The 26297-nt window shown below is 34.7% G+C and overlaps 1 protein-coding gene across 1 annotated transcript in view; it reads right to left on the reverse strand.

The window, feature by feature from the left end:
• Window positions 1-26297, reverse strand: part of osp (myosin phosphatase Rho interacting protein outspread) — a 256712-nt gene that overhangs the window by 68831 nt on the left and 161584 nt on the right. Inside the window, exon 3 of the mRNA XM_077435753.1 lies at window positions 20193-20258. Within this exon, the coding sequence (XP_077291879.1) occupies window positions 20193-20258 (66 nt within the window). The remainder of the gene's footprint in view (window positions 1-20192; window positions 20259-26297) is intronic.

The raw sequence follows: 26297 nt of genomic DNA on the forward strand, positions 1-26297 counted from the left end.
GTGAAATTTTTATCAAAAACAATATTTTAAAGTCATGACCGAAATGGTAATGCAGTTTTTTTTATCAAAATCATCGCCTATGGAAAATGTTCAAAAACGAAGGTTCCATGATAAACAACGTGTTAATATTACACGAGACCGTTTAAAAATAAACATGAAACAAATCAAATTCTTTTAGTTTTTTTTGATAAATTTGTAATTTAAAGTAATTTGAAATAAGATGCACTTTTATTTATTTTCCTTCGGTACACAAACTGAAATATGTGTACATATACATATGTATATAATAATAATTTTCACAACGCACTTTTCTCTAGTTTTCGCACTTCTTTTCTTGCTTGACCAATTTGTAGTGTATTTTACATACATATACTATTATTCCTTAATTTATACCCTTTAGATGTGAATAAACAATATGTATGTATGTATGTATGTATCTACATACATATGTAGGTATGTTCGTAGTGTGTACGAAGGTTAGGTATATCGCATTCTAAACATTTCGGAATTACATATACATACATATGTATGTATGTAGATATAATGATAAATATTTAAATAAGTGAAAAAAGAACCTCATATTGGGCAATATACATAAAAATCATATAAAGCCGGAGGAAAAATCAACTTCAATTACACATTTTTCAAATGTATTGAAAAAACGAAATTTTATGATTGACTGATCTAATTTCTCATCATCTTCAACGTGCTTATGTGTATCATCCATAGATGTAGAATAAAACACATCTATGATATCATCACATTGCATGCCTGAAAAATTGGCAAACATCAACTGTCACGTTGTTACAGAAATTCAAACTCATCATTACTATAACGATATTCATTAAGTATACAATTTCATCAAGTAACAACTATATTATTATGTGATGCACAGGCTCTTCTTAGCATCGTTCAAATCATATTATTCCAGTTTTGATTGGTAATAATTGAGATCGTTTACGCGGCGCAGCGGCGGGACGCCCACTGCGATACAATTACGCACATAACGTTCTACCATCCAGTCGATTCCATTTGTTCCTTGGGTAAACAATGGCAACAAACACAAAAGCGGCACATTACAGCCCGAGGGTTCCTTCGGCGGAGATCTTTGCAGATACACGGAACTGGGAGGCCGGTATTAGCATGAGAGCGGCTGGGCGGGAGCGCCGCAAGCTCCACAAAACCGGACCGCACCAGCTCAAAAATGCAGGCCCGACACTGTCGAATGCTCAAATAGACAAAATGCAATTCTAAAATAGTTCAACGCATTCGACTGCATTGCCGGAGATGGTCTTGGGTAATGTGCGGCGTAAAACTCTTGTGGGAATGTTGTGTACTAGGGTGCAGTTTCCGCATTCGCGGAAAGCTAAGAAAATTCACCTCAACTGAAAAAAGCGCACACAATTCCGAGATAAATAAAGGTAATGACCTATAAAAAGCTCATCAGTGTTCTAATTGAAGGCAATCTAGATTCTGGTATTCTGTGGAGATACTTTATACCTACATATGTATGTATGTACATATGTAGCTAGAAGGTTTACATACATATACCTATAGAAATATGTACAATACATTCACATTATATTATATTGGATATTCGAACAGAAGTTATAGAACGATAAGGTACTTTTTATAACTTCACAATAAATATATGCACTTAGTGGATATAGTGGATAGGGTGAAGATATTGAAATGGCAATTGGTGGGCCACGTGGCTAGAAGAATGGACGAAAGGTGGACAAAATAAGTACTTGAGAGAATGCAAAAGGGTAAAAGGAAGACCGCAGGGAAGATGGGTAGACGATATCAGGAAAATGTGCGAGGTGAGATGGCTGTAGATGATGATGATGATGATATGCATATATCAAATCCTGAATCGTCTTTATGTAGATCTTAGATTGGAGTCATTGAACATTATTAGATGAGCGTGACTTTTATAGTATAAATTTGAAATGGTTTTTGAAAGGTCTTCACTTGATGATGATTCACAGGATGACAGTGAATAAAAAATACAAAATAATACTAATATTTTTTATAATAGGAGAAAAGTAGCACGAATATCACGAAATTATCTTAAATATGAGTGGAATAAATATAATAGATAAATAAAAAGAAGACGAAAGTGACTGGGCGAAAATCAAGGTTGGATGTTGAATTATTCAAACGGATAAGAAAGCAGTAAAACTTGATGGAAAATACATCGTATCAGAAGATACAGGACTACTGATATAACAAATCGTGGTTAGCACGTCTCAAAAGCGCAACGATAAAATCGATAGTTATCGCAGTAGAAGACAAATACTAGATGTATACACAAGTACATATTATACAATGAGGTTTTAATAATCGACAGCGGAATTCAAAGCACGTAATGAACTTTACAGTTCCAACTTGAGAAATGTCAGTGGATTCTAACAAACAGATATACAATACTTAGAAATTCCACACCTTTCGATTCAACAAAAATCAATGTAAATTCTGAAGTACATAAAATAAAAGAAAATGATTTGTTCGCGAGCGGTAGGTGCATCGGCGTCGGTTGCAGGTGTATTTACACTGATTGCACTTCTGCAACCCACGGATTTTCCTACGGGCTATCTATCGCATTACGTCACAATTATTACCGCCGTGACGCCTTAATTGTCACCGATCAAACATATGAGGAAATCGCCAGAACGAGTTTATCTAGACGCCCACGTTGTCAATGACTTACGTTTGCGACTAGGTTTCAGTCGCAATTTCGACGTTTGTTTCGACAAATGCACTTTCAGCTATTGAAATTGTGCAATGTCATACGGTTTATACTTTTTTAGCACATAAGAATTTTACAAAAATTTTTGCACATAAATTGTATATTGAATCAAGAATTTCATACCCATAATTGGTCCACGTAAAATATTAGTGAAATTAGCTCATAATTTCTGATAGATATTTAATTATAAGGATTTGAAAGCAATAGAAAAAGCATCTGACTATTAATTACAATACTCACTTTTGGCACAGCAACATTAGATTTTGAATTAAAGACTGTAAACCCAAAAATCTATAAAAATTGCCCATTGTTTTAACGCCCATATCTCTTAAACGAGAGCAAGCCAACAAAAATCATTGTCATATTCGAATTTAGTGAGTTAAATTTAGCAAAGATTGATTAGGTTACGTTCCGGTAATTTTTTTGTTGCTCGGTATTATAAGGTAATGAAATAAGTATATGTAAATAAAAAGTATGTATGGTCATAGTGTATGTATGTGTATATGTGTATGGATTTCATACACAAACAAATCAATTTAATAAAAAAATGAATTCAACGAATTTATGAATAATTTCATTTAAATTCATGAGTATTATAAATAAATCATTAAATTTCAATTTATTGGTGAATTTACTTCAATAAAATTGGAGACTCTAGTTGACACTTACCTTAATACTATTAATTAAATTAAACAATATAATATAATTATAATAATAAAAATAAATAAGAGTTTTTATGACCCCGACTCCGACTCCGCTTGAAATGCTACGAATCCGATGTCACAGCCCTAGTATAATGTACATATGTATTTATAAACCAATCAAAGTATGTATGTATGTACATATGCATGTACATCGATTAAGTTACATAGAATTGACTAGCTGATGTCACTTTAAAGTGACATCAGCGTTATTACGCTGTTACTTTAAACATTTTAATGTTTTGTTTATATCAAGGTATTGAAGTAAATGCAGATAAGCAAATTAGAAACATCCGCAGTATCAATTCGAAGTGATTAAAAAAGAAAAACTAATAATGTGCGCAGCATTCACTATGTAAGGATACCCGTTGTGTGTGCAAAATGATTGATAAATCCATCCAGTCATTGCATGACTGAGGCAATTAAACAACTAGTATAACTACAAGCCGTTCGTGATAGATTGGAATTATGCGTCGGTAAACTGTACAAGAATAATAATAGTCGAACGAAAAAAAATCACAGCAATTTTCAGCATATTGATATCTCATTCATTACGAATATGCAGATGATAAGTCATAAATAATATAGCAAAACACCTACCGATCTTTTCTGATTTTTAGTTTTATTTCTCGCCACTACATATAATCGAAATACGGTTGTTGCATAACACGCGAACGACCGTTAGAAATCGCCTAAATGCGACGAGAGATTTAACCCTTTCGAAAATTTTCCGTTTGATCAAAGCGCGAACATTTTATTTCCGGCATAGGATTTGTTCTCGTAAACGGCACAAAAAGTTGAACTAAAACGGCCACTTTTTCAACATGTCTGCCATTTTATTCGTATTAACGAATCTTTTATTTATATAATAATACGTAAATCAAATCACATATGAAAAATTTTAAACGGTAAACACTAACATAATAGACGAGTCTATTATTTGAAAATATTTTATGAAAATTATTAAAAACTATGTCACTATGCAAATATGTATATAGTTTTGGTAAACTATATTTTGTTACTCTAACTTAGACATTAAGAGGGCTGTACACCCGAAACCTTAATTTTGTTACCGTTCCTTTCTTCGATATATGTATATATTGAGTGTATGTATATATTGAGAGAATGCGACAATATATATCAATATATATATATATATATATATATATATATATATATATATATATTGAGTGAATGCGACAGTTGCGCTTCGACCAGATAAAACGTATTTTAAATTGACAAAATCGAGGTTTCGTATTCTACTATTTTCACCTCCAAAACTGGACCAATTTTAAAAAAAAATTCATCATCGGTATGAGAAAGATACTTTCTGTGCATCTATCGGCGTATTTTTTTTTAAATCGACCGTTAAATAAGCACGCTGGACCCGTTTCGTGGGTGTAAAAAAGAGGCGATTTTATAGATGTTTGGCGGCTCCTAGCTCCTATAAAAAATAATTAATCAAAAAAATAAAACGATAGATGCACCCCAATGGTGGATATCCATAGAATATTAAAAAATAATTTCTCTAGTGCCATAATTGAGGAAGGGAGAAGTATAGTACGTTTGTATGGACAAAGTGCTGCTGTCCAGCCCTCTTAAGCGGCTTTGGGAATAGATCTGAACCTAAAGTCAAAGGTTCAGATCCCATACAGAATTTCATTCGCTCGAACAACACCGGTTTATTCAAATGTTGATAAATATTTCCGTCCAATGGTGGACCAAAGTTTCATAAAAAAGAAACTAAAAAATAAAACGGAACTTTAATAGCAAAATTTGAATGTATTATAAACGAAGCTCATGAGGCAAAGCTTTCATATTTGAAATAATTGAATGCAATTTTCTTTTTGGGGAAGGCGGCAAAGCCGATAGACTCACGGGGTTTGACTTATATAAATAATAAAAGAAAAACAAAAATATTCGTAACAATTATAAGAAAACATGAAAAAAATACGAAATAAGAGAAAATACCAAAAGAAAAATAAATAAAATATCTGGAACGTTACCATAATAACTAAAAGAAAACAAAAAAAAAAAACCTAGAAAAGATATTGGAAAAGAAAGGTTAAAAAATCCTTTAAATTTAAGACAGACATCTTGTTTGTTTTTAAAAATATTAAGGTTTTAAGAATTTACTACATTGTTGGGAATTGACCTCCAAAATAAGTGTTTTCATTGAACGTAATGAGTTTGGACATAATACAATTATAATGAATTATTTTAAAGATTTCGATTAAGTCGCCTCTTATTCTTCTCGTCTCATTGTATTTTATTGCATTTATTTATTTATTGCATTGCATTTTAATGACAAAAACGGAGCAAAAGATCCAAGATGGAAAATGAAAAGTCATAAAGTGAAGTTATAAATATTATATAGGTATAATAGTAACGTTGAATTATTGAGAATAATCACACACATATATATATATATATATATATATATATATATATATCATCATCATCATCATTTACAGCCATTCGCCATCCACTGCTGGATGAAGGCCTCTCCAACACGCTTCCACTCGTCTCTGTTTTGCGCAACACTCATCCATCTCATTCCGCACATTTTCCTAATTTCGTTCACCCATCTTCCTTGCGGTCTTCCTTTTACTCTTTTGCCTTCTCTCGGGTACCATTCAAGCACTTCTTTTGTCCACCTTTCGTCCATCCTCCTAGCTACGTGACCCGCCCATTGCCATTTCAATCTCTTCACTCTATCCACTATGTCCACTACCCTTGTCATATTTCTCACCCACGTGTTCCGCTTCCTGTCTTTCCTCGTTATGCCAAGCATACAGCGTTCCATACTTCTTTGAGTGCATTGGATTTTATTTTGCATCTTGGCGTTCAGTGTCCAAGTTTCACATCCATACGTCATCACTGGCAAAACGCATTGATCAAAGATCCTTTTCTTCAGGCAGAGTGGCATTTTTGATTTAAAAACAGCATTCATCCGTCCAAATGCACTCCACCCCAATTTCATACGTCTCTTTATCTCTTCATTTTTACTACCAGACATGTCAATTATTTGACCTAAATATAAATAATTATTTACTACTTCTACTGGTTTATCATCTAAGGGGATGCTATCAGGCATGCAATAACTATTGAACATTAGTTTAGTCTTATCTACGTTAATTTTTAATCCTACTTTTCTACTTTCCCTGTCCAGCTGTGTTAGTCTGATAAGTAGGTCAGCTGAATCACGAGCTACTAAAACTATATCGTCTGCGAACCGAAGGTGACTCAAAAAGCGACCATTGATGCTTACTCCGGCTGTATCCCAATCCAATTTCCTGAAAACTCCCTCAAGCACCGCATTGAATAACTTGGGCGAGATTGTATCTCCTTGTCTTACTCCTTTTCCTATGCTAAATCTATCTGTACCTGAAAAAATTTTAACTGAAGCTGTGGCATTCTTATATATTGTAGCTAACAGTCCCACATAGGGTTCCGGCACTCCCTGTGTTTTTAGAGCGTTAAGTACTGCATTATGACTAACTGTATCGAAGGCTTTCTCATAATCGACGAAACCTAGGCACAGTGGCCGTTGATATTCGTTGGCGCGCTCGATTAGTTCGCCAACTACTTGGAGGTGGTCCATTGTGCTGAAATTTGCCCTAAACCCTGCCTGCTCTATAGGTTGGTTCTCGTCGAGGATATTCTTCAGCCTTTCTGTAATAACCTTCGTGAAGAGCTTGTAGACCGCTGAAAGTAGACTAATGGGTCGGTAGTTCTTGATATCGCTTTTGTCGCCTTTTTTGTGTATTAAAATGATAGTTGCGTTATTCCATCCTTCTGGTATAGCTTGGTTCTGGATGCATTTGCTGAAAAGCCTAGCTAAGATATTAATTAGGGGGGGGCCGCCACATTTTAGTAAGTCGATGGGAATATTATCTTCCCCTGGGGTTTTACCATTCTTTGCAGTTTTTAGCGCGGCCTCTACTTCGCTAGGCAATACTGCAGGAACCCTTTGGCCGTGTGTCGATTCCAGAGTGGGGAATTGGCCGTTGTCGTTCTCGTATAGTTTTGCATAGAACGTGTAAACTCTGTCTATGATTTCTTCTCTATTCCTAATTATTACTCCGCTCTCTGATCTGATTGCGATCATTTGGTTTTTGCCTAAGAAAAGATCCTGTTTGCACTTTTTCAGGCTACGGTTATTCTTAATGGTATTTTCTATTAGCATATATATATATATATATATATATATATATATATATATATATATATATATATATATATATATATATATATATATATATATATATATATATATATATAAATATATATGTACACTTTTCCACTTATATTATAATAACTTCCACTTATATCAAAAGTCAAAGTACAGAAATTAGTAAGAGCCCCCTAGATAAACATAATGCAGCATTAGCACAATCCATCAATGAAAACAATCACACGGCGAGATATCCACGGGCAGTTTTGCTGCAACGCAACAACGGTCTAAATGATATCTGAAGATCGGATTTATCGGTTAGTCTGTCGGGTATTGATCGAGGGTAATTTCAGCGCTTGCACAACCGATCGGCCTCTAGAAAACCCAAGCCCAAGTCACTTGGACCAGTTGTCATGCATTTATTTGGTCAATGGGCTTCCTCCGGGTCGGCCCACTCGCCATCCATCTCGCAGCTCGTAATCGCCGGTTACGATCGGTCGCTCGTTTTGATCTCGAGCTGATGTTAAATTGTACGCCGACACGGTACAACTCGCCCTAATCACGTGTAATGAATTTCATCCTAGTCTGCGGTCGCAGCGGGTCACCGGACAGCGACATTTCTTCACACAAGTCTATTGTCGTGTACGTACATATGTGGACCATTATTTGAATCGGCCCATTTCGATCTTGTCATGAGGGAGATAGTCGTTCTATAGACCGCAGGTGGTCAAACTTACTGAAAGTAAGTGCTGCGTGTTATTTAAACTGCTACTCGAAGATCCACTTTTTTATTGGACCCAACCGTTTTATTGATCATATATTACTAATGAAAATATGTAGCATTAACTGTTTCTTGTTGACTATTTATTATCATTTCTTTAAGTTGTGATGCCTTTAAAAACAATGAAAATAATTGTCAAATCCAAAAAGATTCATTACGAAGCAATGAAGATACTGTCATTAATGTAAAATTTTCAGGCCTTAGGGTCAAAATTACTTCTACCCTTTACCAATATTTTAAATAATATAATTTTGGTAATATTTTACATTCTTAACATGTACCTAATTATAATAATTCAGCCGCAAAAAAAATTGTCTGACCAGTATTTAATGCAAATTTCATATACATACTTAATGCTACAAAATAAGTTATAAAATTACGAAAAACAGACCGCAGGCAATTTTTTTACAGAAGCATGTGTACGATTTATGTTAATTATTGATACATTTTTGTCTTTGCATGGTTCATTTTATAATAAAATAATACTTGAACAAAACAATTTTATATAAATAGATAAATAATCAAATATGATGATGACAAGTACATATATGTATATGTATCATAGCTTTATCGAATAAACTTGTTTACTCAAATTCTCATTGTAATGGAAAAATGTTATACACAGGAAAACCGATCAAATAAACACATCCAATATGGGAAAATTAGATCGGAATTTAAATAGTGAAAAATTCTGTTAATTTATTCAACGATACATTCAAGGAATTGATAGTAGACATTTCACAGATTTTCAGTTTTTATATGAACACATTGGCATTGTTTGAAAAATTTCGACATCAGCTAATCTATCGTCAAGAAAGATAGATACAATATGTATGTATTTCGGACACTGAAAAGGCGTCGATCTGGCATTGTTATTGTTGTTGGTTCACCACGTGGAAAAACGTTGAACGTGTGCGGTACATAATATGGCCATTAGTTAAGATAAATGGTGCACGGGTTTGAAAGGAGATCATTTACTCGTCGAGCAAAATGGATGTCTTAATCAATGGAGCGATCAATCACGGGTCGAAAAAAATCAAGAATTCGAAACGATCACGTCGTCTTTGTCTGGGATGAAGATACACAGCTTTCATCGATTTTTTCAGAAAATTTCAAAGTGAAAAACGTATCCGTATGAGATTTTATCTAAAAAGACGGCAGCAATAAATCATAATGCGCGAAACACACAAACAAACTATGCAGGTGGACTTGGTATACGTTTTGAAATGTTGCATTTATTCGATGCCACCTAATGTTTGGGAATCACTGGATTTAATAAGTTAATACCCAAGGAAGTTATCGCACAATCGAGATACGATTTGAAGGACGTGGAAATTCCAACTCTAATATTTATTGTCATCTTCCTTACGAATTTACCTGAGAATAAATTCCAATATTTCCCATTCAATGTGTGTGGTTTGAGTAATAAACTTTTTAAACGCAACCGAATCATGCAATAAAAACTTAACATTCTGATCTGATAATAGTGAATTAATTTGAATAAAAAAAATAATTACGAGTCTGCGATAAAATTTAAAGTGACAACGGTCAAGGTTGATGATGCAAAATAAACACCATTAAATTTTTAATAATAGAAAATAAAATTATAGGAGTTTTTGTATATGAAAATCAGTACTAAATTATGAATCGATGGCGCATATAATATTAATATTATGCGAAATTCTCAGTTTATGACTTTTTATGAACGACACAAAATGTATTATATAAGACGCATTAGCATACGTAAGCGAATTCTAAGCCATTATTATAAAATTCAATGAAAATACGTACCTCCAGAATAATAAATTTCAAGAAGACAAAACCTCAAGAGCAATGCTCTACTAACAAAAAACAAATACTCGAAAGCATACATACAGATGTATGTATAATACGTACATACATAGTAACAGTTAAACAAACAAAACCTAGAAATTAAATTCCAAACGAATGGACTAGAGTGTTTTATTTTTTGTTTGAATATCGTGAAAGCCCCAAGCGAACCTAAAATGAAAACAAATTTATAAATACGCGTGAAAGAGTTTATGCAGTTATCGATTGTGAGTATGGTTGATTAGCGAGCGCACAAGAAAACGTGTACCAAATGAAAAGGGTTTCAGTTTTAATTCACAAAGCACGCAACGTCGTGACTAAAACTGAGATGTGATAATTTCGCTCGAAAAAAGTTTGAGAATCGCTCGATAAATATACAAGATATTGTATCTTTTAACACGACTATTATGATGGACTAACGTGCGACTACATAAAACCGAAAACATAATAAATACCAATCAAAGTCGAATAAATATTGATTATTCATTGTATTGAAATTTTCACCAGTTGAGTATCATAAAAACCACTTTCAACAATGGAAATTCTAATTTTGAAAATTTGCACACGTCAAACGTTTTCTATGAAAACCGATGAAACCATAAAAATGCGTATTCGAGAGATTAATGTACGAAATAATAGCTAGTTTTTTTCCAAATACGTATGTATATATATGTACATACATATGTACATATTTAACGAAATTAACATAAATGCGGATTTAACAACAACATAAGTGATAATCAAAAATATAAAATGCTTAGATTTCAATTTGATATTAAATATTAAAGTCAGTATCTGCAATTAATTTAAACTTAACACAGGAAATATATTATTTTCTTGCATACATTCGAAAAATGAACGGTTTTGATTAAAATCGTTTGAAATCGATACCAAAACATTAACAGAATTTATTACAGATATAATATTAAACGAGCAGCTATTCATAGAGATTCTATACAAATAAAATTAAAATATTAATAGAAGAGTCCAGGGGTCTGCAAACCTATTGATATTTGAATAATAGGCTTGAATTTTATATCATTAATAATATTTCCGTATTAATATTATACATTGATATATAAAATTTGTGTTTAGATATATAAACATACATATGTATGTTAAAAATACTTTGAAATTTGTCTAAAACGAATTCTTGTATCAGCAAGTTACTGTCTTCTAAAAGGATTCCAATGTTGACCAAGATAATCTTGGCATTTGAAAATACATACATACATATGTAAGAGTATTTTTAGAATGTATCCGAACTGTACAGATACATGTATGAATTTAATTTTCATTGAACGAGAGCGTACATAGATTTTTCATGAAATAAAATCCTGCTTTTTGTTTTTCCGTAATAGAAACAATCCCGACTGGAAGCCGAAACAAAGCTGAGAGCAACTTTTCACAGATTCAGTCACGCAATGCAACTTTAACTGGTTACCGATGCAGGATGCATGCAAGTGTGTGGGTCGTAAATAAATTAGATACAACATTAGAGACGAGGAATAAGGAATAATTTCAATGGGACACACGAGCCCGTTCGTTATCCGTATGCCGTTATCCCGGCCGGGCAAAACGACCCACAATGAGTAACCAACCAGCCAGTGGGTAAGAAGTTAAACGACCCCGCCGTCTAAACGACCCAAACCGGTGAATCCTTACAAATTGTCAACCGACCGTAATTGGATTTAGTAATCGCGGGTGCAGCCGTACAAGGGAGGACCGCTTATGGGGTGACCACTGACCAGCCGATCGTTTCGCCGTTTCGCCGTGCAAGCACGTGTTCCGGGGTCAATATCAAATAGAACTACAATACAAATCGTCATCAGGACTAAATGGGAGTGGATAAACGAGCTATCAAAATGTGGAAATGAGTTCTATGATAAAAATTCGTACAACACTGGCTGTAAAATTACTGACATGAAAAATAGCACATACGAAAAAAATGCACATTGGAAAAACGTGGACATATAAAATACACACTTTGCCGTTTTTTTCATCTCGATTGTTATAAATCATTTTTTTGCATGTAAATAGCAATAATAAATAGCAGATTATTTACATATATGTAGGTACATACATATACATATATCTATATTTCAAACAATAGACATGTCCGCTAGTAACGAAGAATAAATAAAGATATGTATGAAATCAGGATAGAGTGCATTTGGACGAATGAAAGTTGTATTTAAATCAAAAATGCCACTCTGCTTGAAGAAAAAGATCTTCGATCAATGCGTTTTGCCAGTGATGACGTATGGATGTGAAACTTGGACATTGAACGCAAATCATCATCATCATCATCATCATTTACAGCCATTCGCCATCCACTGCTGGATGAAGGCCTCTCCAACACGCTTCCACTCGTCTCTGTTTTGCGCAACACTCATCCATCTCATTCCGCACATTTTCCTAATTTCGTTCACCCATCTTCCTTGCGGTCTTCCTTTTACTCTTTTGCCTTCTCTCGGGTACCATTCAAGCACTTCTTTTGTCCACCTGTCGTCCATCCTCCTAGCTACGTGACCCGCCCATTGCCATTTCAATCTCTTCACTCTATTCACTATGTCCACTACCCTTGTCATATTTCTCACCCACGTGTTCCGCTTCCTGTCTTTCCTCGTTATGCCAAGCATACAGCGTTCCATACTTCTTTGAGTGCATTGGATTTTATTTTGCATCTTGGCGTTCAGTGTCCAAGTTTCACATCCATACGTCATCACTGGCAAAACGCATTGATCAAAGATCCTTTTCTTCAGGCAGAGTGGCATTTTTGATTTAAAAACAGCATTCATCCGTCCAAATGCACTCCACCCTAATTTCATACGTCTCTTTATCTCTTCATTTTTACTACCAGACATGTCAATTATTTGACCTAAATATAAATAATTATTTACTACTTCTACTGGTTTATCATCTAAGGGGATGCTATCAGGCATGCAATAACTATTGAACATTAGTTTAGTCTTATCTACGTTAATTTTTAATCCTACTTTTCTACTTTCCCTGTCCAGCTGTGTTAGTCTGATAAGTAGGTCAGCTGAATCACGAGCTACTAAAACTATATCGTCTGCGAACCGAAGGTGACTCAAAAAGCGACCATTGATGCTTACTCCGGCTGTATCCCAATCCAATTTCCTGAAAACTCCCTCAAGCACCGCATTGAATAACTTGGGCGAGATTGTATCTCCTTGTCTTACTCCTTTTCCTATGCTAAATCTATCTGTACCTGAAAAAATTTTAACCGAAGCTGTGGCATTCTTATATATTGCAGCTAACAGTCCCACATAGGGTTCCGGCACTCCCTGTGTTTTTAGAGCGTTAAGTACTGCATTATGACTAACTGTATCGAAGGCTTTCTCATAATCGACGAAACCTAGGCACAATGGCCGTTGATATTCGTTGGCGCGCTCGATTAGTTCGCCAACTACTTGGAGGTGGTCCATTGTGCTGAAATTTGCCCTAAACCCTGCCTGCTCTATAGGTTGGTTCTCGTCGAGGATATTCTTCAGCCTTTCTGTAATAACCTTCGTGAAGAGCTTGTAGACCGCTGAAAGTAGACTAATGGGTCGGTAGTTCTTGATATCGCTTTTGTCGCCTTTTTTGTGTATTAAAATGATAGTTGCGTTATTCCATCCTTCTGGTATAGCTTGGTTCTGGATGCATTTGCTGAAAAGCCTAGCTAAGATATTAATTAGGGGGGGGCCGCCACATTTTAGTAAGTCAATGGGAATATTATCTTCCCCTGGGGTTTTACCATTCTTTGCAGTTTTTAGCGCGGCCTCTACTTCGCTAGGCAATACTGCAGGAACCCTTTGGCCGTGTGTCGATTCCAGAGTGGGGAATTGGCCGTTGTCGTTCTCGTATAGTGCTACATAAAGTCTAATGCACTCAAAGAAGTATGGAACGCTGTATGCTCGGCATGACGAGGAACGACAGGAAGCGGAATACGTGGGTGAGAAGTATGACAAGGGTAGTGGACATAGTAGATAGAGTACAGAGATTGAAATGGAAATGGGCGGGCCATGTGGCTGGAAGAATAAACGAAAGTTGAAAAAAAAAATGCGATAGAATTGTACCCGAGAGAGTGCAAAAGGGTAAAAAGAAGACCGCAGGGAAGATGGGTAGACGAAATTAAGAAAATGTGTGGGGTGAGACGGAAGAGAGTTGCGCAAAGCAGCGAGTGGAAGCGTGTTGGAGAGGCCTTCGTCCAGTAGTGGATGGTGAGTGGCTGTAGATGATGTTGATGTATCCATAATCGAGTGAACGCTCGAGATATTTGATTATTGCTTCTAAGAAAACATTATGAAATGATATCCTCTCCCTTCAGTTTCTCGCAAATTCATCACAAATCGAATTTATTGATAGTAAAATAAAATATCCTTACCTATCTACATATGTATATAATAATACATTGTATGTAGAAAAAGTGCTTCTTGCAAATTTTTCGAATGTATATCGAATTTCTTAATTGTACCAGTTTGTCCATAGATAAAGATGTTGTATTGTAATCTCTAGTACTATTAGTAGAAAAAATTGACCATAGATGTCACCTTGGGGAACCTGTCATGGCGCCTACGGTATAAATGGTTGTATAATAAATAAATAAATAAACTGGTTCGGCGATGTCTAAATTGGTTCGGCGACTATTTCGATTTCACACACGTCACAAAAATCTCGATCACGGAATATCTAGCACTCGAAAATTCCACCCACCGAGAGTCATCTACTCGAACTATCACACTAACGAGATAGTTCGAGTAGATGACTCGACTTCGAGTTCGAGTTCCAGATATTCCGTATTCGCGATTTTCGTATACAAGTATAAGAAAATTTAATACATATTTAATTAGATCTAATAAACAGTTGATTAGGACGAAAATATATTTATTTATTTATTTTTAAAGTTCAGACCATTGTAGCATTACAGGAATTCCTAATGCGCCTTAATGAAAAAACATGTCACGTTTTCACGAAAACAATATTAGTTTAAGAATTTATTTTTACTATCATTGGTGACAAGATTTGTAAAACGTAACAATAGAAATATATGCTTAAGTATGAAGATTTATGTTTTTGATATACGAGTATAATATGCATACAATTTATTATTTTTCGAATGTGTGAAAATTACATGTAAATATTTCAACTGTACATACATACAATAAATTTTTTATCAAGTTTCTAGATTTCTCATCATCATCATCATTATCAATGTTATTAATCAAACCTAATTTAATTTTCATACATTGATCTTATATTTACATAATTGTTAGCGAAAACAATTAACTATAAAGCGACGCCGCAAATTAAAAATTGTTATCTGCTCGTAATGTAATTCGGCAGATCACTGTGATCCCCTCCCCACAAATGGACCGAAAAAATCTATCAATATGACAAAAAAATATCAAATTTCCACACACAAAACCTATAATCCGGTGTGTAAATAATTACCCAGTTTGCTGATGGATATTTTGAATAATTACAAGGCGGATTCACACAGTTCGAACACGTGGATTATTACTCTGATACATTGTATAAATATGTATGTGAGAGTAATCAACATTAGCAAAGGAAATATGGTCATCCGGAACGGGTGAGATAATCAAAGCCTGCACAAGTGGCAAAAGCCGTTTGATGAATGACCCTTAGGTGCGTTCATATTAAACGAACGATACTCAATCTTTGTACGGATATTAAAACTATATATTATTATATTACTAGTGGGTTTACCCGGTTTCGCTCGGCGATATTTGTAATATAAACCGCTTAAACGTTGCTAATCTAATAGTAAACATTGTATTAAATTTATTTGAAAAGTTTTATTTAAATTTATTTGAATATTCATTTTTTTTAAATAAATTTAGCGTTACGGATTCTACAAACCAAAACATACATACAAAGTCTCTTTCGAAATTATATATTAGACACTTGGATATTCATTTTGTTTTCGAAATTATCATTTTTTTATAATTATTTGTTATATATGTATATATTTGTTTTTTTATTAAATTCATTTAAATCGAAAAAATAATAATATTCAACCATCGTCATAGAAACATTGATTTGTTTTTGAATCTCCCAACCAAACCTTACAACCTTACAAAGTCTCTTCCGAAATTATATATTAGATAAAATACCTATGCCAAGTATAAAAATTAAAAATAATTATATTTCAACGCAATAAATAAGGTCAGATTGAGCAACTGTATATTCGGAAAAAATTAAATACGAAGAATTGACAATTGAAATGGAATGCTTTTGAAAAAATAAGCAATGTTTTCAGAATCCAATACTCCGTTATTTTTTGAAGAAGAAAGCTTTTGAACAATGGGTTTGCCAGTAATGTCTTTTGGATGCGAAACTTGAACGTTGAACCTAATTCAGTGTACGCAAAAAACTACAAGAAGTACAATTCAAATAAGGGGAAAAAAACGCATGGGTGTCAAGTAATAGAAAGATTATATGTACATATATTAAGATCCGAGCTCGAGAACCGTTCATTTCTGATAGATTTTGTTTATTCACTTTAATAGATTTCAAAATACTCTGGATTAATAAGAGGACGCCGAATATGAATCGTATTAAAAACTATAATTGGAAATTATAAATATCTCTTTTAAAATTATAACTAACTGGAACTTTATATTACAGAAGAAGTACATGCACACATAAGTGATATTACATATACATAGAAGTTTACGAAGACAAGCTTATACAGATATCGATGCTACTTCACTTCATAATTCATCAGGTCCAACAAGCCGTAAAATGTTCGCCATGTCGCTTTATTAATGTAATCCCACTTTTACTAGCGCATGCTACGATATCGATCGTTGGGCCATATAAAGCTGTGTAAATCATCTAATTTACATGACCGCCGCTTTGGGATTATGTGAATATTTTTCGACAGCGGAAGATCTGAATATAAATTGATTTACAGTCTTGAGGACGTGTGTAATTTTGTCGAAATAAAAATATAAAACAAAATCGCCGTACGTAACCTAACAGGCTCGTAATTATAAGGTAAACTGGCGGCAAGTCGACATAACAGGGCTTAGCCCATCCCCACATAGAGCGGTTGTTGATTTGCATGTCAACACCGAAGAATTCGACTCGTATTTTTATCCTAACTTTATGCTAACAAGACGCATTAACCTCTTATCTGCGAGTATATCAAATTACATCCTGGCCGTTCAAGTTCGACGTTCCGAGACTGAGTATTTTCCCGAAAGGTTTTTGCTTTTTTGCACCAGCAGCATCAGTTACGTCTGCTGATAATTTTGACACAGTGGCATTTGATTAAAACTTTTTATTTATTATTTTAGTTACCTATCAAATACATATGATTACATTAGAATTTCAATAAAAAAAAAACAGTTTAAATAATTTATATTATGTATATAAGAGGAATTAAACATGTATGAAATTAGGATGGGTACATTTGGGCGAATGAATGCGGTTTTTAAATAAATAAAAAAATGCCACTTTGCCTGAATAAAAATATATTGGATCAATGTGCTTCGACATTGAAGGCCAAAAGAACACAATGTCCAATGCACTCAAAGATGTATGGAACGCTTTAAGTTCGGCATAACGAAGATTGATAGGAAGCAGAATACATGGGTGGGAAGTGTTGCAGGGGATGTTGATATAATGGAGAGAGCGAAGAGATTGAAATGGAAAAAAGAACGGGTCACGTTGCTAGAAAAATAGACGAAAGGTGGACAAAATAAGTGCCGGAATGGTACCCGAGAGAATATAGGAAGGTCGCGAGGAAGATGGGTGGATGAAAATAGAAAAAAATGTGGGGTGAGATGAATAAGAGTTGCGCAAAACAGAGATGAATGGAAGCGTGTTGGAGACGCCTGATGATGATGATGATATCATATTTACGACTCAGATCTTAAATTTTTGATACACTGTGAAATTGTTTTAAACTATTTAACTTGTTTTAAAGTATGATGTATAACAAACGATCATATAAATATGAGTAAATTACAGTCAATATCGATGCAGTCAACTGGTTAACTATAAGGCGAATACAAAAACGAATTTTATTGAATAGGTCTTAAATGGGATTGTTCTAAGTTGATCGAAAATGCTCAAATTTCTAAAATGAAGAAGTTAACATATCCCGAATAAGTTATAGGCTTCTTTTTTCGCATTTGATGTTCGCCGGGCTGGCGCCTACATGGTTCGAGTTCCGATTTCCTAACTGATCAATCTACGAGACCGGCGATCTGGTTACACGTGTTTTGCGGTCTCTAGACACGAAAAGGTTCATTAGCATCTGAATGGTGTCTAATGGCCGGCATGTTAGGAGTGTACAAGCCGCGTAATTGACGGCCAATTCGTCCGATAAAGGAGCGTTCACACGATGCCGTCAAACAATAATTTCCCCCAGCGAGACTAGCAGGAGACAGTGCCTCGTAAAGTAAACCTTACGAGAATCGAGACGGTACTTTATTTTATTTAAAATTTTTGGACGCGTGTTTATTTTTGTCGTACAAAATATACGATTTGGGCAGAGCCCTTTCGGTGTGATAGTCATCTTTATTGTAATTACGGTCTCTCTCTTGCGAGAAAAATGCTTTTGCTGCGCTTTTGGGCACGTACATTCATACACAAGTCAACTGAAATACGAATTAAATTCGCTCTCAGTTATTACGAATAATAAAGCGTCGCTGGTTTTTTTTCTTCGCCATAGTGTGTAAAAAATGTTATTGTTATTGAAGTGCTCGAAATATCGTATCGATCGTTAAATATGTATGTATATCAAAGATCATTTCGCCTCAAATAAGATCCCTCGAAGTAATTGTTTAACTTGTAAATATGTAATTTTTTTTTTTACAGATAACGGGAACAAACGATTCATGACTTGCAACTACTGCCTAATAAACACCACAACACATCAAGCGTGTAGATTTAAATACTCGTGTGAAGTGTTGTATAATATTCAGAAATAATACGATTTGGGTAATCTCACTAAATCTTTCCGATCACTGCACACTCTGTAGCCGTCTCCTCGAATTTGGACAAAAATTTCAAATCTTATAAACACGTGATCATCCATTTATTGCTCAAGTATATAGTGCGTCTATTCCTATGTTGAACCCATATCGCGGTAATAATATGTAGTATACATACATACATACATACATAGTGTGATGGGTTTTGAATGGACCCACATAAGGAGTCGATATAACGGTTCTCAACAAATCCCGCATAGAAAGCGATATCGGAATGGATTTATGGTGCAATAAACGACATTGTTTAACATTTCGTTCGTAAAAGTGTTTTCCTCAATGCATAAAACCTCTTCGCGTTGGAAGTTTTATATGAGGTGGGTGCGAGCTTTCCGAAACGTAGCCGTAAATTTGACCCTAAAGAAATTTAAACAATTATAAATCTCTCGTATAAGACCGTGTTGTATACAGAAGTGATCTATGAATCTCAGGTGACAGGTAGGCAAACACTCGACGCTGGCATCATAATCGAGACACGGTCAAAAGGGACACGAGAGAGCGATTCACATCTTCATAAGAAGCCTCGTTCAAAAGAGGAGATAATGACGAGAGGGAAAACGTGAAAAGATGTTTTGAAAAAATAAACGCACAACAAGAGCCATTCGTTCAAAAGCTCGCGCAGCAAAGCTCGAATTCAATTGCCTTGTTTGTATAGGGATGTCCATAGAAAACGTTCGTTATAAATGGTTATGACATTTCTTTTATATGCACATTCAACTGCGCGCTTAATGTCCACATGGGTATAAATAGAAATCCGTTTTAAGTTTCACATCCAATATGTATAATAAATATGCGTATCGATTAATAATCACAGACGTGTTTATAAATTTCCAATTAATAGCTACTAGACTCAAATGCCTGTAATTAAAAGGACGTGGTATGCATATGTATATAACAAGGAAATAAATTGACTTACGTGTTCGTCGAGAGAATACGTCAGTTCGCCGTCGTCGTAAAGCACGAACCACCTCCTCTGCCATCTCTGCAAAAATATAAATAAAAAAAAGAATGAGTAAATATCACACTAGAGGCATTTTTATGGACGATACTTGTGAGGCAAGTGGTTGTCTGCTAGACAAACAGAACGAATGGCGAAAACAATCAATTCTCGCATTCCGAGGATAGATGTAGATACGTGGGTGGATGAGGACGTATTTAGGATAAATACGTTGGGTAAATAGGTTTTAAAACCTCTTCGCATGTATGTCAGGAATGTATACGAATTGCTTGCAATGCGAGGATACGGACAGGAAAAGCAATAGCACTTTACTCTCGAGGGGTCAAAGAGGACGCACCTAATTCAAAGCAAACACGGGAATTTCACATACAATTGAGAAATTACTGTGAAAGGTGGATACTTATGCGCGGTGAAAAAAAATCACACGAAGTAATGACGGGTTTAGAGCGAGACCTGGAGTACTTATTAGTGTAAAAATTTGAGATCGAGTACACAAGTAAATTATACATTCGCTCTTTTTTAGGTAAGTAATATCACTAATTTTACTATTTGGCGCTGCAAGGTTCGAAAAAAACCACAGGCATTAATTCAAAACGTTAACGGTAACAAATCAATGCTTATCGCAATTACGTAAGACTTGGTTCAAAATCAATGATTACACGGTGAGTTAGCGAGACGAGGTGTTTGCGAGCGATCAAGCTGTAAAATTGATTGCGTTTTATAAGTTCGATTCGTTCCATTTCAGTAGGGTCCAGGTAAAAGGTCATCATCGATGTCAAGGATGAGTCGAGGTAACCTTCGAATGTTCGAACGTATGTGAGTTGTCGGTGGCCCTGCAAGCCCTCCGCGACCATATATGGACGTGTAATGAAGGCGAGGAGGAATTCTTCGTGGGTAGATTAGGGTCTCGCGTAATGTAGGTCGATAAAACTCGTCCGAGCTGACATTCCTGTGGAGTGCTCTTTGGAACGGAGAGCGCACGTGAATTCCAAGAAAAGTCCTCGCATACTTGTCATAGCGACTTGAACGCGCGGTTATAGCAAAAACCCGACACATTACATTACAATAAGTTTGTTTGTCCGAAAGTCCGAGTAAGCGATTGCTGCTGCATGTCAACGATTGTATTGGATGGCTTACAATGCCAAACTATGCTTCGATAGCATCTGATAATTCTCAACTACGAACATACCTATATATACATACGTATGTACATAAGTGTACCAATAAAATAAGATTTATTCCAGACAGAGAATCCAGAAAAACGTGAATGTTATTTAAATTCAGATATATCAGAAGAAGAAGAATAAAATTCATTATCAGAAAAATAGAAAAATCATTAAAGGTATATACAATCACGATTCTGTCATGAAGGTCACGTATACATTATTGTATTAATAATAAATGAATGAAATAAGGATATGAAGAGAAAATTTGTTTTATTGTGTATGCAAGAAGTATGAATAAATGAAAGGATTCAAAACCGTTTTATTAGAATCAATTAATCAAATATTTTAATGGTAAATTGGAAGACAAATTTTACGTTTTTGTATATGTATCTAAAAAAAACAATCCGGGGTTTTTGATACGTTTCAAGCCAATAGATGTATTATTGTTGCGCTCAGGCATACTATATTTAAACAACTTGCTTTATGATTAATTAAATGAATCTATATTTTATTTCATCATAATTTTGACTGTTGCATTTGTGATGATCAGTATTCAAAATCTTCATATCGTATGAATTGTACTAAAGAGGATAAAGTCGTCATCTTTTATCTTTAAAATTTCAACTAAACAATTGTTGAGAATCAAAACAAATATTTGTACTTCCAGATACATCATCTATGCTTCAACACCTAGAAGCATCATTTACTATTATTTGTTTTATGATTAAAGTTAGAGAGGATGTTAAAACCCCCAAGGCAGAAAAAAGTTTTAACAACCAAAACGCATATTAGCTACATGTAAACTCCGAGAGTGATCCAAAAAAATGAGAGTTCTTTGACCTCCATATTCCACATATGTATAAACGCTTTCACCATAAACAATATAAACCCTTGATATGAAATATAATGACTTTTTAACAACATATCCATGACTATGCGTTCAAGGCAATATAAGGGTTTCACTCGATCCAATACAATTCGTGTATTATTAATCTTAAAATAATTATAATTAATATGCGCTGCCGAATTAATGGAGGTCATTTTGAAAAAAATCAATTTGATAAGAAAACAAATCGATTTGTTATATTCTCGATTATTGAACACCAAATGACCGCTATTAATTCATACATCAATGCTATTCGAAACATATGCGACAAACGAAAGTCGCGAATAAATTGAGAACCGGTAAACCTCGCACACGTCGACGAACCTTAAAAACAGGTGAATAGAAGGTTAACATCTGTGATTAAAACAGACGAAGAAAAAATACAATGAAATGACAAATGAGCCGAGCGAATTATGTTGAAATCTTAACGAGGACGGATGCAATGGGCAAAAAACAGACACGGCAAATATGCCATATAATGAGCGGGTCATTTACGACTAGTTCATAAATATTTATAGAGTCGTGTAAAAATCATCGATTGACTGAATCATTCATTCAAAAAATTCAACGAGTGTAAATTTGATTATAGTCATCGCACCGTAGGCTTGTTGAATGACGCCATAAACATTTTAACAAGTTTAACCCTTACACGGCCAGTTCCATTTCGTCCACAGGAGAATAGATACAGCCACTTAATGTCGTACAAGACTTTTCACTTACACAATATATTATCGTGATACCGAGGATAAACAAATGGCGCACGCATTCAAAGACACGAGAAAAAATAATAAAGCCGTGGTTCACTCCGACTCGAATGAGCTGTTCCACACTTCCACGATCTTCTACACTTCTATATCTCGGAAGTGGTTTCTCAATGACCAGGTGAGCGGTTCCGTTACGCACAACCGCGCCGAATGTTTGTGCGATTACTCTGCGAAGTATCTACTGGGAAGTGCGATTCATAGAAATCGCGAAAGCTCGTGACTAATAGTACCACATTCGATGCTCCATTTTTATCATTTTCGTGACAGTGGATGATGTTGCGCCTCGTTTGAGAGAGTAGTAGTAGTACTTCCGATGTTGACTAACAGAACGTGTGCAAAAAATTTGATTCACCAGCTGTTATTTGTGTGTAATGGAAATGATTCAAATACATACATCATTCGTGTAAAAAATACACGCAGATCTGTAGTGTAACTAGTGTACATAGATATCACATGTATATAATGTATTTTTATAATAGTTCATAGCACGCCAGTAAAGTGTACCTACTTGGTTTTGAAAATGTCTGTAAAATGGTTATATTGTATTTTCTACTAAACAACTCAAGTTAACGCTTTGAAACGTAGCCCGTTTGGGAAAATCTTTAAAGCGTTTGTACATACATACATATGTATATTTGAGCTTTTGAGTGCTTTAGAAGCAATATTTATACACTATATAGATCACCAGTCTCACCAAGTGATCGTCTGCTCAAAAAAATGCAAAAAGGATTAATCAATGAGACAAATTGAATCATCCTCCACACAATTTGGATCTGCCAACGTCCACCAAACTATGGTTGATTTAAATAACTGATAAATGCATAAAACTCGTCTCATAATCTCAAAAATGCTGGGATATCAATGAGTATTATTTTATAAAATAGTTTAAGATATGTTTATATACCTATAATAACAAGTTATCAGTGTATAACGAACCACTTTTCAGAAAAATAATGATCCTCGTATATACAATATACATATAAAATAAAACAGTTCAAAAAGTGAGTTAAATTTTGCATGCATGTACATACAATATATAATGCAGGGCCGATGAGAGGGGGGGAGCCGGGGTAGAGATCCAGGGCCCTTACTACTCGAGGGGCCCCGTGTAGGAAATAATACAAAAAATAGCAACCAACCTATTTTTATTGTATGTATTTTTCTGATAGATTTTTCGCATATTAAAAATATATCTAAAAGATTTTTTTTTTAGTTTGTCATAAGGCCAGAAATAAACTTTTCCAAGGGCACGGGACTCCTCTCGGGGGCCTGCATAAATATGTATGTACATACATATGTATTTTTACTAGAATACGTGAGTTGTTTCAGAATTTTCGTCATAAATAATTCAACCTAAAATTAAGGATTTTAGTATGTATTAAAAATTCATGATAGCGATGAGCAAATACATCGAGCACATGTACGTGTGTAAAAATGCGTATAGAAAATAGACTCGAAGTACATAGGGCCGATCACACTGTATAATTTAGTTTGACTGATATGTAATTATGTACAAATCCGACGCAGAGAAATTAAATTGTTCGGCTTATTATCATCGCAAGACAATCGCTAAATGCCCACCATTACGGCCAAAATATGCTCTATGGCACAGAATGGGCGGTTTAACGAGTTTCAATTTTTTTCCTACCTCCTTCCATCTAAAATTCCACGAGGAGAATACAACGATTAATGTCAAATTAATATATTTTTTAATTAAAACGCCAATACAATCGATATTTCACCGCGGCGCAATTTCACGTACTAAAGATAAGCTGAGATTATAGGGCGTACACGTAAACTGTGTTCGATTACAAATAATATTGTGTAATTAAATATGGGATGGGATCAGAAAGAAAAATATAAATAAAACAACAACACGTGAACCTGTTTCGTGACGTCACGACTCTAAAAGCGAAAAGGCTCGTGGGTCGTTATGCCCAAATCGTGTCCCAAATTCCGTTAAGGAATACACACCTGATCGAGATTTTAATTCTCCACAAATGGCGGCAATTCAACGCGCGATTTTTCGTGATCTCACAATAGAAACGAACTTCCAATCGACTGATTCAATCCACGCGACATTTAAATAATCATAAAGAAATATTGTGCAATAAATTTAAATTTAACGTTTGAGAAACAATGCCGAGTATGAATTACAAACATACGAAAAAAAGTGAAACAACGTGACCGGAATGCAAAAACGTGCAAACACAAATCGCAATTGGTTCATTGGTTAATTACTATAACGCATTGCGCAATACATCCGCGATGAGGTCACGAGCTTAGTACCCGACTCATCCGAAAAATTTAAATAAAGAATCATGAATTCGTAAAAAAATGCACGTGCGTCCCTGTCCAAGAACAGGTGAATCTATTTAACTCGTATTAAATTCGTATTAAAAATGTAAAAATCCACGTTTTTGGGAAAAATTCCTAGGTCCGGTTATTCGAATCGCTCGTAAAGTACGTTTCCGATCGAAATGGTCTCGGGCTCGATTTGCATAAATTACAGACAGCGTTATTAATTCAAATTATCTAAATTCATACATTTATATATTATATGTAGAATGTGCATGTATATTCCACGAATTAAGATATAGCCGCCGCACATCTTGAAAATCGTGAGGCTGATATGGTCATGTTTGAGATTCTAATCTGCGATTTTATTATGGAAAAAACGCGACACCATTTGGCGACCGGTGATAATCGCATCAAATTTGTTATGATAATTTATGACATAATTATATACAAACACTTACTGACGTAACATTTTTTTATTATTAAATATTAAAGATCTTTTAGACGAAAATGTAATAAAATCTCATATTTTAATAGATTAAAATTCAAAAGATCTATAATTAGACAGGCGACTGTCGGATATTTTAATAAATATTAAATACTCGGGTCTCATGTCCATTCATTTCCATTAACTTCAAATAAACAGGAGGAAGATCCGCTACTTGGTTTTCGAAGTAAAGTACACTATAAACACGACATGATCATTATCATCAATCAAACTACGTAGTTAATACAATGATTGAAAGCCACTAGGATGTCAACTATCAAATAAGATCAATTCCTCATCTTAAAATGGTCTATGCATACAAATATGTTTTTGAGTGTACATATCTATTCCACATACATGTTTATTTGCTAACCACTAGCATAGCTCAGTGGTTAACGTGTAATGTTTTCAACTGAGTGGTCACGGGTTCATTTCCTGACCCGATGCTGTTGACCTGACCTT

Source organism: Arctopsyche grandis, chromosome 8 (genome assembly GCF_051622035.1).
Source record: "Arctopsyche grandis isolate Sample6627 chromosome 8, ASM5162203v2, whole genome shotgun sequence".
NCBI classification, from domain to species: Eukaryota; Metazoa; Arthropoda; class Insecta; order Trichoptera; family Hydropsychidae; genus Arctopsyche; species Arctopsyche grandis.